The sequence below is a fragment of the Anabrus simplex genome, chromosome 11 (assembly GCF_040414725.1).
Source record: "Anabrus simplex isolate iqAnaSimp1 chromosome 11, ASM4041472v1, whole genome shotgun sequence".
In the NCBI taxonomy this organism is placed as follows: Eukaryota; Metazoa; Arthropoda; class Insecta; order Orthoptera; family Tettigoniidae; genus Anabrus; species Anabrus simplex.
Window position 1 is genome coordinate 22300987 of NC_090275.1, and position 13020 is coordinate 22314006.

Consider the following 13020-nt stretch of genomic DNA (forward strand, 5'->3'; position numbering starts at 1 on the left):
CTTTTAGTTCATATCTATATGTACAAAACATTAACCAAAACATATGTATCTGCAATAGATAGCTCGCTGTAAGCCTTCTCTTTGTTCTGTACTCAGTATTTACAGATCAGTAAATTATTCGCAAGTTTATTGTGAAAATCTGGAGCACTTCATGAAAATGACCATCCCCACGGGCGAGTAAATTTAATGACATAGAAAATTTGTACTAGAAGTGTTCTTTATGGCTAGTTTCTTCGAAATTGCACCTCTGAAAGCACTTGGTCAATAAGTCTCACAACCATGAGCAGGTGGACCAGTGGAGACGTTTTAATTCCACAGAACAGCTGGCCATAGTCGAAGGCGAGTTGCACAATTCCCGCTATCGAGAAGATTAGCTCCATTCTGTGTTCATATCGTTATTAACCTTATAGTGTTTGCATTAATCGATAATCACAGGGAAAAATGATTTGTGTTGATTATATGAAAATAAGCTACGCACGCTCAGAGTTGAGTCAACTGATTTTCTCAAGTTCTACCTTCTGTTGATTATTGGTGTACTCTTCTAATGGAACAATATATTAGCAACCTGACCCCCATGCAGCGTTCCTGATTCGAATGCAACATGATGAGTGTTTGGAAATTGAATTGCTTCAGATAAGGCTATCAGACACTTTATTTTAAGATACAGAGTTGAGAACAGACTAGAATTACCATGCATACCCTCATCACTCACTTTTACAAAAGATAACAGTAGAATATCTCCGATTTGTACAAGTGCGTACATGGTATCGGCTGTACGCACTTGTACAAATCGGAGATCTTCTACTCATGGATCGCCATTGAGGTAACAAAGAGTCGCAGGCCTTGGTTGGTGTTTGTCCATGTCCTCCGAGTCTATAGAGATTTCGTCTCTTTTCTTCACTCTGTCCTGCCTTGGTTTCTGTCAGGCGTCTGTTAATGGTAGCCCTCTCTTCATCCGGAGGTCCTCGATGAAGAAGGTCCCCTTGGCAAGTTCATATGCTAGTCGAGATTTTGCGTCTCTCGATATACCCAGCCGGACTGAGTGGCTCAGACGGTTGAGGCGCTGGCCTTCTGACCCCAACTTGGCAGGTTCGATCCTGTCTCAGTACGGTGGTATTTGAAGGTGCTGAATATACGTTAGCCTCTTGTCGGTAGATTTACTGGCATGTGTAAGAACTCCCGCGGGACTAAATTCTGGCACCTCGGCGTCTCAGAAAAGCGTAAAAGTAGTTAGTGGAACGTAAAGATAATAACATTATTATTACCAACATTATTATTAACATTATTATCGATATCCACAGGGTAGCTCTCAGAAAGCGCGAAATAATAATAGAAGAAGATTCCTTTGACTAATACGTCTCGTGAGTACTTTTCTCTGAGCCTTTGATTTCGAGCTCACAAAAGAAGAGGTGAATGAATTGTACATTGAAGTAAAGGAATACTAAAACAGGCCCTGTTCATATAAAAGTATTTTTCCCATTGCTTTTGAACTCTTGCATGTTACGTAAATTTTACGTTCAATCTGATGATGAGATTTGATGACGAAATTTTAGTTTTCGACGTTAAGGTTTTCATGTTTTACGATTTAATAAAATTCATATCCTACAAAATATATCTCTTGTATTAATGCTACACAGACTCTTATTCCTATTTTAACGATAATGTACACATAATTTGAATAAATTAAGGTTAATCTCTACCGTTTCATTAACAAATAATAAATACGAGGAAGTTATCTAATATTTAGCATACCTTCTTCAAACAATTTGCATTTTTAACAAAAAATAATAAAGTAATTTTATAAATTCGTATTAGATGTGGTTATTAGTTTCAACACTGACAAGGGAAGGGATAACATTTCTACGAAATATTACCTTAGTTATTATACATATTGATAACATTGCCTTGAAAGCAAAACACACTTCTTCTCAGTTTACTCTGTCTTCCAACTTTTAATACACTCCTCCTTTTTGTTCAAAAAACGTATCTCTCACTTCCAACACTAAAAAAATCACCATCCCTTTTCTCATTCTTGCTTTTATAATTTAGATTACGTATTGTTAAGAATTATCAAGAAAGCAGAAAAAAATTACAAAACACCTCTGCTGGATATTGATTTGATCATATCCTCAATTACCACTGAAAAGACGAAAATTTCTTTTTTTGACAAAAATCTCTCATTCCAATCACAATTATTAATTAAAAGGATTTATTCTGAGCTCATTTATTCACGTTATTAACGCGACTAGCGTAGTAGTTGCTAGAAGCAATATGGCGGCCGATCCAGCCATACTGCTTGCACTTGAAGTTTTTGCGACCATCTCGTGGCCATATCCGTAATCGGATGTCAGATACGGTTGTTCAGTCGTGTCCTGTGCGGCGTGCAGCTCCTCCGGGCAGGGTAGCATCTGAGGTGGGATTTGAAATAAGTGTCTCCGGTAGTCTGGAAGGGATGTAGCCGTCTCGTCATCTTCGGGTAAAGTGTCCTCATCGTCATAGGAGAGATCTTCGTCAGGCTCGTCACGAACAAAATCCCTTACAGTGCTCTCCGTGGTGGTATCGGCAGTTGGTGAAGCTTCGTAGTCCAACGGTTCCTTCAGAATACAAGTGAGCTCTTCTAAAGCGTTTCGGACTTGCTCGTTAGGAGTCTCATTCCGGAGCTGGTACATCCACGACAGCCGACAATCGCAGGTGAAGCGGTTTCCTGCAACAGAGAAGAAGTAAAACAATGATCAGTTAAGTTTCTTGAATGTTATTTTCAGAGCAGCCTGTTAAATGAGTAATCAATACAAATAGAAATTTCTTCCCTAGTTTCCATCTCCTCAGATTTGGTAATAAAAATTGAAGAATGTTTTTTAAACTACGGATTTTTAGGTATTCATAGGTTAGAATGCAAACTAATTTCCTTATTAGCAAGTGTAGTATGGCCTGTTCTCCCATTATGTAGCAAGAGTAACATAAATTCTAGGGGTCCTGATGCGTTGAACCCCGAAGGTTTATGCAAAACTCATAACATAACCGTTCTGTAGTGTAGACTATACTTGTAGACTTCAGTAAGTTTGCATTCTAACCCACAGTATTCCACAAGCCTATTTCCAGTCATGTTATATGAACATGGGTCCGGAAAAGTTTTGTTTTCTACAACACTTTTTTTTTTGCAAGTTGCTTTACGTCGCACCGACATAGATAGGTCTTTCGGCGACGATGGACGGGAAAGGGCTAGGAGTTGGAAGGAAGCGTCCGTGACCTTATTAAGGTACAGCCCCAGCATTTGCCTGGTATGAAAATGGGAAACCACGGAAAACCATCTTCAGGGCTGCCGACAGTGGGGATCGAACCCACTATCTCCCGAATACTGGATACTGGCCGCACTTAAGCGACTGCAGCTATCGAGCTCGGTTTCTACAACACTACACAGCACACTAATCATGGGAAACACACAGGAATAGAACGTACCAGCATACCACATGAAACTGTTCCTTATACGGAATGTTCAAAACTCCCTCCGTTCGCACTGATACACGCATCAACCCCTGTGGAATTGAATCCCTGATGCGCTGATGTACCTCCTGATGTATCAGTGCTAAAGAAGGGTATTTTGCAAGACAAGCTTCAGCACATTTTTCCTCACAATGTTTTCTCTGAATTATTTCTTCCATAAAATACGTGCATTTTTGACATGAATAAGTCTTAGGCCTAGGGGCCATCCGAAAATTTGTGTAACGTAACGCGGCGAAGTGTGTGACGGAAGTGACATAAGTGACGTCAAATTAGTCATTGCCATAGGCCTTGGTCGCCAAAGATGCCGCGGCTCTGGATTAGTATAAATAGAGATGTGTTGAAATAGAAAGTGTATCGTCAGTGACGTCACATTAGTTGTTAGCGTAGGTCATGTTCGCCAAAGATGCCGCGGCTACAAGTTAAGTTCCCTCGACGAGTTGCAGTTCTTCTTGTTATAAAATTGACTTGCATTTATAGAAAGACATATTCATTAACTTTTCTCATGGGGAATAGTTTCTTTTTTTAAGTAGTTTTCCTTCCATGCATTATTTGTCAAAACTATTCTTCCAAATACCATATTATCTCAGGGCAATATTTCCCCAATTTTCCCCAAATCATCATTCATGCATTTCTTTCTTGCAAAAACAATTTTTATAAATATAGATATAATGAATAATTCTTGTATTCGTAACCATAGATATCGTTTAATTCAGTGGGTACGGAAGAGGAACGATGTGGCTCCTCCAAATTTGACACCCTCTAGGACGATGGACCAATATTTCTGAACGCTGTCGCCCGAGTGTTTCTAGGCCAAATAGTACGTTGTGCCACCTGACAAGGGAATGGCCGCGATTGTAATAAACTGCAACACTTATAAAGAAGAGGACAAGATTTGAACTAATTAAGAACTCTGGTCTACCATCCCACACTGTGAAAGAATTCCTGCAATTACTAATACATATGGGAACATTGATTCTGAAGCGATTGCTACTCAACCTGAAAGAGTACAGATTACAAGGTGTCATGTGGTCAGTACGCCGAATTTTCCTGGTCATTATTCTTGGCTTTCTAGACCGAGGTCGCTATCTTACCGTGAGATAGCTCCTCAAATGTAATGACGTAGGCTGTGTGGACCTCAGATCCAGATCTCTCAGATCCCTGAACCGGTCAGGAATCGAAACCGGAGCCTTCGGTAAGAGACAGGCAAGCTACTCCTACATCGCGAGGCAGACCAACATTTTGAACCACCCTGTGTAAATCATTAACGCAAAACGTCTGGATATGTTAATATCGTTAGGTAAAATGTGCTTGTTCACCTCTGTGCTGTAGTGGTTAGTGTGATTAGCTGCCATCCCTGGAGACCCGGGTTCGATTCCCGGCCCTTCCACTAAATTTTAAAAAGTGGTACGATGGCTGGAGGGGGTGTTTGATTTCCACTTCAGTCATCCTCGAAATGGTTTCCCACTTCTCCTCCAGGCAAATACCGGGATGATACTTAGGGCCACGGAAGCTTCATCTCTTTTTCCTTGTCTATCCCTTGCAATCTTCCCATCCCTCTACAAGGCCCCTGTTTAGCACAGCAGGTGAGGCCGCCTGGGTGAGGCACTGGACCTCCTCTCCAGTTGTAACCACCGACCTAAACTCTCACGCTCCAGGACACTGTCCTTGAGGCGGTGGATGTGGGATCTCTCGCTGAGTCCGAGGGAAAAATTCAAACGTGGAGGGTAACGGATTAAGAAAGGAAGAAAAAAAGACAGAAAGAAAGAAAATGTGCTTATAAATTATTTCCAACATATTCTCCAACACCCTGTTCAAAGTCACTAATATAGCACAGCGGATGCTAGTTTGCGTGAAGTGAGTGAGTGTACTGGTGGAGTATATCTTAGAGACTGCTACATCGTTAGCAAATACCTTGACAGCTAATTAAAGTAGGAAACAGAATGAATGGTTGTCCTAACAAGGTTTCAGAAGACAATATGTGGCGGGGACAGGGCTGTCGTCCGTGACAGTGGTGTAAAACAATTAAAAAACCCGGTGGCTGGCAATACGTTATTCGCCCTGTCCAGTACACTGGCTATAATTACTGGAATTAACAATTTAAAAGTGTGCGGAGCACCCATCCCTTCATTAAATAAGCTAACAGTGGAGATGTTGTAGCCTGTTTGTCCTCATTTCCGCCTCGCCATACGTCACCGGCCAAGTTTGCGGGTTACTGGACACAGCTGGTCGTGGTGTAGAAACAGTACGGCGAAAAAATACTGCACCACCACCAGATGGGGTGACCGACCATTTATAGAACCAAGTGTCTTCTTTTGTGTGTAAGAAGTGCACATGTGGTAGCTGGCTTAAATCATATTCTACTTTTTGTGCTGCAACATTTGAACTTTCATTTCCCTTAATTCTTTTCCTAGAACCTCTCTCGAATATTATTTTATTTTATATGAGTGCAGATCCTATATTTAACATTTTATCATAAAACATTTTTATACATTGTATATGTAACTCCTTTTATACACAAAGGAAAACTATCATTATAATAAAGGAAACAGAGAAAGAGGAAAAATTTCGATAAGAAACCCCTCCTCTGGTTTATGTCGCAGTAAACCATCGAAGACGTTTTCGGTTGCAAAAATGGGATTGGAAAATTATCAGCCATGGCTTAATTAAGCCACAGCTTGTCCGGTGTGAAATTAAAGTAACACCGGAAAGGAATCTTTAGAGCTGACGACCGTGGAATTTGAACCCATAATCTCCTGAATGCAAGCTCATAGCTGCATGATCCGAGCACGTTTGCAACTCGCTGGAGTCTTTCCTGACAGTTCGTCATTTTCAGGTGATAATTTAACCTCAGAAAATCAACGGGGATTAGAACCTGAGTCGCCTAGGTGGACATCAAATCAGGGTCACGTCCAGTCACAACCGCATGTTATTAAACTCTGCACTGTTAGCTTTATCGAAAAACCCCCGTATCTTGGCAGAAGACTGCAATCTACTGTAACCCTTGGGAGCTCGTAATTTCAACCAGAGTACTTGATGTGTCCATATTAATTGGAAAGTACATGGGTAATGAAGTTCATTTGCTGGTCAGTGTTTTGTGGCGAGTCAAACAGTAAATCCTTCCTCCTTGTTTTATGGTGAACAGAGAGGGCCAGGGGTGTTAATTGTAATTGGTTTAACGCTAGGAGCTAAAGCCGTTAATTGTCATGGATGTCTGGACACAGCGAACGTGTCAAACTGAAATGTGATTTCCGTATCGCCGAGGATCTGGACGTTTGATATGAATATCTAGCAAGTTCGGAGTAAGTAACCTCCTACATCTACAGTGCAGCCATATTCAGTAGGCGACATTGCCTGTATAGTCAGAAAGAAAGAAAATGCCATAATTTCAGTACTGAAACAGTAAACTACCGGTTATTCGGGCCAATGAAATTTGGAAAACGCACAAGCGATCGAAGAACATGGAGCATTAAATCCAGTGAAAGCTATGGCTTGCAGGTCAGTGTATGTCGTAATCTCTGTCAGATGCTGTATAGTGTTTCTAAAACGCTCAAGTCTACGGATGAACAGATACATTGTCAGACCACGGAAAGAAGTGTTTTAATACTAGGATTAGGTTTCTTCATTATATTTGATATATAGACTCCGGATTTTTAGGCAGTAATAGGTTAGAATGCAAAAGACGTGTCGTCTAGCCCGTTCTTCCGTTATGTTGCAAGGGTAACATACATTCAAGGGGTTCTGATAGGCCCGTTCTTCCGTAGTGTAGCAAGAGTAACATACATTCAAGGGGTTCTTTCTGATAGGCCCGTTCTGCCGTTGTGTAGCAAGAGTAAGATGAAATCTAGGGCAGTGCCTTTAAAGCGTATGCAAGACACATAACACAACCGTTGTGTAGGGTAGACTATACCTGTTATACGATTCAATAAGTTTGCATTCTAACCTACTACTGGATATAAACATGGACTCGCCGAGCTTAGTGGCTCAGACGGTTAAGGCGCTGGCCTTCTAACCCCAACTTGGCAGGTTCGATCCTGGCTCAGTCCGGTGGTATTTGAAGGTGCTCAAATACGACAGCCCCGTGTCGGTAGATTTACTGGCACGTAAAAGAACTCCTGCGGGACGAAATTCCGGCACCTCGGCGTCTCCGAAGACCTTAAAACGTAGTTATTGGGACGTAGAGCAAATAACATTATTATTATTATTATTATTATTATTAAACATGGACTCTACAAATAATTACTCCTTTCTCGTGATATTTCTTTTGTGGAAACTGAATTCATAACCATTTACCACTGCGAAGTATTTCCTCCTTGTACTGTATACCACCTCGTACTGCATTTTCATTTTTTAAAATTTGCTTTACGTCGCACCGACACAGATATGTCTTACGGCGACGATGGGATAGGAAAGGCCTAGGAATTGGAAGGAAGCGGCCGTGGCCTTAATTAAGGTACAGCTCCGGCATTTGCCTGGTGTGAAAATGGGAAACCACGGAAAACCATCTTCAGGGCTAGCGACAGTGGGGCTCGAACCCACTATCTCCCGATTACTGGATACTGGCCACACTTAAGCGACTGCAGCTATCGAGCTCGGTTCTGCATTTTTAAAATAACGGTAATGGCCCCTTGAAGCTCACAGAGGAACTCTGTTAGGTCAGCCGGCAACAAACACGTTGCCAGTCATAAAGCTCGCTGAATACTCCTTACTGACAATTGATTCATGCGTCACCTTGTAATCTGCAGCCCTTCGCGCTGAGCAGTGGTCGCTTGTTAGGCCAAAACGTTCAGAACTGTAATGCCAATGGGTTGGAGTTTAGTTTTGGCTTGTGTATTAATTTGAAAATAAATACTTTCCTTTATCACGCAATTGTATAATCATGATCAATATGGTAAAACACGTTTTACTGACCATGCATGCGGTATTATGGCAAAACCGTGTGTTACCTTTTAATTCAACACAATCTCTCCCGATCACTTAATATCTCTGTATTCGCATATGAATTTTTAGAAATTGGGCCATATATTTCCATTCCATTAGTAATTTAAAATCCGAAATAAGGCAGGGCACGACATATTCTCTGGTTAACAATAATGACAATAGGACGTTCAATGTTTTATTCATAGAGCGCAGTGTTGTCGCATTAGTATTTTTTATTTCCAGCGGACATGCATCACTGGTCAGGTCGTATGTATTAATGAGTATGTGACATTTAAAAACAAAATCCATGACAGGGTAGGAACATTCATTATCTCGGCTAATGAGAGATATTGCACTTGCTACATACTGTATTCGGGACGGTGCGCGAATGATTAAAATACGCGAGTTTCGTGTTCCATGTGCATAATTAATGATTCACGAGAAAGAAAAGCATTACAAACAGGAAGAAGGGATACATTAGTGGTAATTTGTATTACAAGTTATACACAGGCGCTCTCAATCTTCATTAAAAACTAATTTTGTAATGCTGAACCTATTTCTGCGATAGCAATGCTATCACATACAGTATAAGGCGATCAGAGTTATTATTTTGCTAGCAATTAATAATGCTGTTTTTTAATTTAATTTCGTGTGGCTATTTCTAGCCGAGTGCAGCCCTTGTAAGGCAGACCCTCTGATGAGGGTGGGCGGCATCTGCCATTTGTAGGTAACTGCGTGTTATTGTGCGTGTTATTGTGGTGGAGGATAGTGTTGTGTGTGAGTTGCAGGGGTGTTGGGGACAGCACGATCACCCAGCCCCCGGGCCAATGGAATTAACCAATTAAGGTTAAAATCCCCGACCCGGCCGGGAATCGAACCCGGGACCCTCTGAACCGAAGGCCAGTACGCTGACCATTGAGCCAACGAGTCGGACAATAATGCTGTGAACTTCATGCTTAATGATCTCGTACACTACTGCTTAATACTGGATGAATAAGGTGTAGTTGTTACCCCACACATTGAAGTTTAAATATAATGAGCCTAAACATTTTGAATATTCCTTTAGTATATTAAAGTTACTAACCTAACATTATATTATCAATTTAATGCATATAGCAGTACATGAAATACAAAAACAATGATCAAAAAGAAGCGTCAAGCAGTACTTCTTTTTTTTTTACACATTACATTACAAACACCAGAGAAAGCTTCGGTATTGCTGCCTTTACTTCTCAGACAGGCATAGCATCTTCCTTGAGAACAAGAAGACCTCTGAGCTTGAGCTCTGACTGGAACTTCATTGCCTATCTGCTCTGCACAAATTTGTTTGATAGATACAGAGAGAGTTTCAGTCAGAAGTAGTTCCTCCATCCATGGAACCGTCAATTGCTCTCCTAATGTCAAAAAAAATACGTCGAGGTTTGATGAACTTTGACCTGCTGATATCAGATTACGGCGAAGGATGATTTTGCAAATTAGACAAGCTCCGTTCAGCACAGAGTTTATTTTTACAAATACTAGCATTTTTCCGCTCGCTCCGCCCGCAATGTACAAAGTATAGTGTTGTTCGTTACTATCCTCACGGATGTATTTGCAAAGTTTCGAGTTAATGAAATAAAGCACATGATCTGCTGTGGTAATAGAGTGTAATATTATGTCAACAAAACACTTGAAAATACATCGCACAAAGAAATTGAATTAAACTTTCCTTGGAACAACACTACGCGCCGAACTGTTAAAAAGTCCTTGAAAAATCTTCGTCACGGCGGCAAATGTACTCATAACTTTTCTCAGAATCTACCAATTTAAGTAGTTATTACCACAAAAGAAAGCGCTTGATCTACTGAGTGTTTTAGACCAGAACGAACTGTGTATCTAATTTAGAACGAAATATATGATTGCTTCAATAAGAAAAAATGTTGAAGAAATGGGACGTCAAATTGAATGTGCACTCGTCACTTTCCTCAGAATCAACAAATTTGAATAGATAAGAGCTGAAATGAAAGAGCTTCATCCACTGAGTGTTTTTAGGCCAAGACGAACTCCGTACCTCAATTAGAACCAACGATATGATTGCTTCAAAGAGATAAAAAATTGAAAAAATCTAATAATTTGAGAAAGGCGGAAGTTAAGTGATTTATAGTGCCTGGTGACAAATATGTGCACCAATACATTTTAAGTTAAAGTATGAAGGGAATCGACCGGATAGAATGGCCGGACTGACTGTTTTCATAACTTTTTTTTAATGTATAGATTTTCCCTCGCTGTTTTCTTGTATTACACAATTACACCACAAAAAATGTACGCAATTAAATATGAAAGGGTTAAATGTGTGGAATGTATATAAATATACAGTCCAGAAATGATTAACAGTTCAGTGTAATTGCACTAGAAAGGGTATGGCGTTGAGTAAGGTGGGGGTGAGAAATTGCTCCAAGGTCAGTGTCCAGATAACTGATAAACACGCAGACTGAAGGTCACAGTGGAACTGATTACCTGCTAGAGAGACAAAGTGGGTCAGGGAAGATGAAAACATTCAATGCTACCAACATCAAACCAACCCACAATAAAAATGGTCTGGGGTGTGACTGCACCCCGCCTTACTCATCCAGGATTAAGGTAATGTAAACCTGGAAACAGAATATTTGAGGCTAACTTTAGATATTCCCATCTAATAAACTACTAAATGAGGTAGGTCAAACATTCAGGACATATCCCTCACACGTACAGTACCGGTGAAAAGTTTAGGACCGCAGACAGATTTCATAAAATGTCATCTGGAATTGAAAATTTTGCCACTAGATGTCTGTAATTTTTTTCTCAGCTCTTCCATCTAATAGGATATATGTCACTTGATTTCAATGAGTTCGGGCAAGTGTTGTAGAAGTTACGAATTTTTAACTATAAAAGGGTCACACTAAAAAAAAATCGTTTCTTTGAAATACAGGATGGCCCAAAAGTCTATTTAGATTTGACGAGACAACACTTCACGGAATATCGGAGGTAGAGAGGTAATAAATTGACACACATTACTGGCATGATACGGGATTTTATTGACACCAAAAATAAAGTAACTAAAATTTCACGAACAGTGCCTTTCTGGTAACGTCAATATCCCACGACTACAGGCGCATCTGACGCCCTCTCTCACGACAGCTCCTTTTATACCGTACTCGGGCCTCGTGCGGCATCACTAACATGTTGCTGTCCATCGCCATCTGTTGGCCTGTTTGTGCAATAGTTGTTGGTGTCAATAAATCCCCATGTCATTGCAATCGTGTGTGTCAATTATAAACTCCCCAACTCCAATATTCCGTGAAGTATTGCCTTGTCAAATGTTAATGGACTTTTGGGTCAACCTGCATAAAGTACTGTATGCTCTAATGGATGCAAGTATTAGCACCAAGATATTTTGTGGGCTTAGAATTCCGAAAAATTCCGCACCGTTTTCATTTTTTCAAAGCATGGCCAAGATGATCGATTTTTCCTTATTCTTGTCATGTATGGTCCAAAGTCACAGGGCAGCTTCAGAAATGTGTTTTCGGTTGTCATGTCTAGGGTGCAGATAAGTCTGACCCGAAGTCTCACGCTCCAGGACACTTCCCTTGAAGGTAACGGATTAAGAAAAAAGAAAGATCCTAAGCTTTTGACCGGTACTCCAGGAGAAGAAAATACAGTACGTTATATGGAAATATGTCGGGAAACACTTTATTTTCATTTTTTACAACACAGTACACAAATCATGGGAAACGTGGGAATAGAACGTACCAACATTCCACATGAAACTCTTTCTCATATGATATGTTCAAAATGACCTGTTTCAGCCCGCTGTCCTAGTGAGCAGTAGTCGCTTGGTGGGCCAAGCCCCTGTAGTGGTATGGTGTTTGGTTTGACATCTTATATAATTTCACTGAGCAAGAATGAAAGGTCCTTTCGTATTTGATTACGAGACATGATTTCACTTTAATTAAAGCGTTTATTCCACGAACCTGCTACGTAGGCGTAGCAGGGGGAGAGGTGATACTCCCACGTGGCGCGTCACAGGTGGCGGATAGGGGGGGTCCTAACCGGCTTGCCGGCGGACTTGAGGGAAATAAAATACCTCTCGCGGACCAAACACACCCCCCCCTGTGGGTGGGGGCGGCAGACGAATAATACACCCACGGTATCCACTGCCTGTCGTGAGAGGCGACTAAAAGGGGCGACCAATGGATGATTATATTAGAACCATGAAACTACTTGTGATTAGTACCACCACGCGGAGAACATCAAGGGTCGTTTTTACTTGTGCGTAGTGCCACTCTATTAGGTACGAAATAGGTTTGTGATTAGTAGCACACAGGAGCACCGTGCGGTCGGCTTTTGCAGTACCTGTGATTAGTACCACCATATGAGCAGGACCATGGGATGATAGCTACCATGGTTCTGCCTTCCCTGTGGTTAGTACCCACTATATGAGGACCACCACGGGATAGGGGACGGTCGCTATGGTTAGTATTCTTACGTGAAGAACACCATAGGTTTGCGTTGCCTGTAAATGGTGTCGCAAAGTGAGAAAAACATAGGTCTGTATTTTATGTGGAATTTCATAACCCCTGAGTA

At 41.0% G+C, this 13020-nt stretch overlaps 1 protein-coding gene across 1 annotated transcript in view; it reads right to left on the reverse strand.

Annotated features, from left to right (window-relative positions):
• Nucleotides 1-1381: 1381 nt before the first annotated feature.
• Nucleotides 1382-13020, reverse strand: part of Con (Connectin) — a 370067-nt gene continuing 358428 nt past the window's right edge. The window contains exon 2 of the mRNA XM_067155901.2: nt 1382-2704. Coding sequence (XP_067012002.2) covers nt 2229-2704 — 476 coding nt within the window. The 3' untranslated portion in view covers nt 1382-2228. The remainder of the gene's footprint in view (nt 2705-13020) is intronic.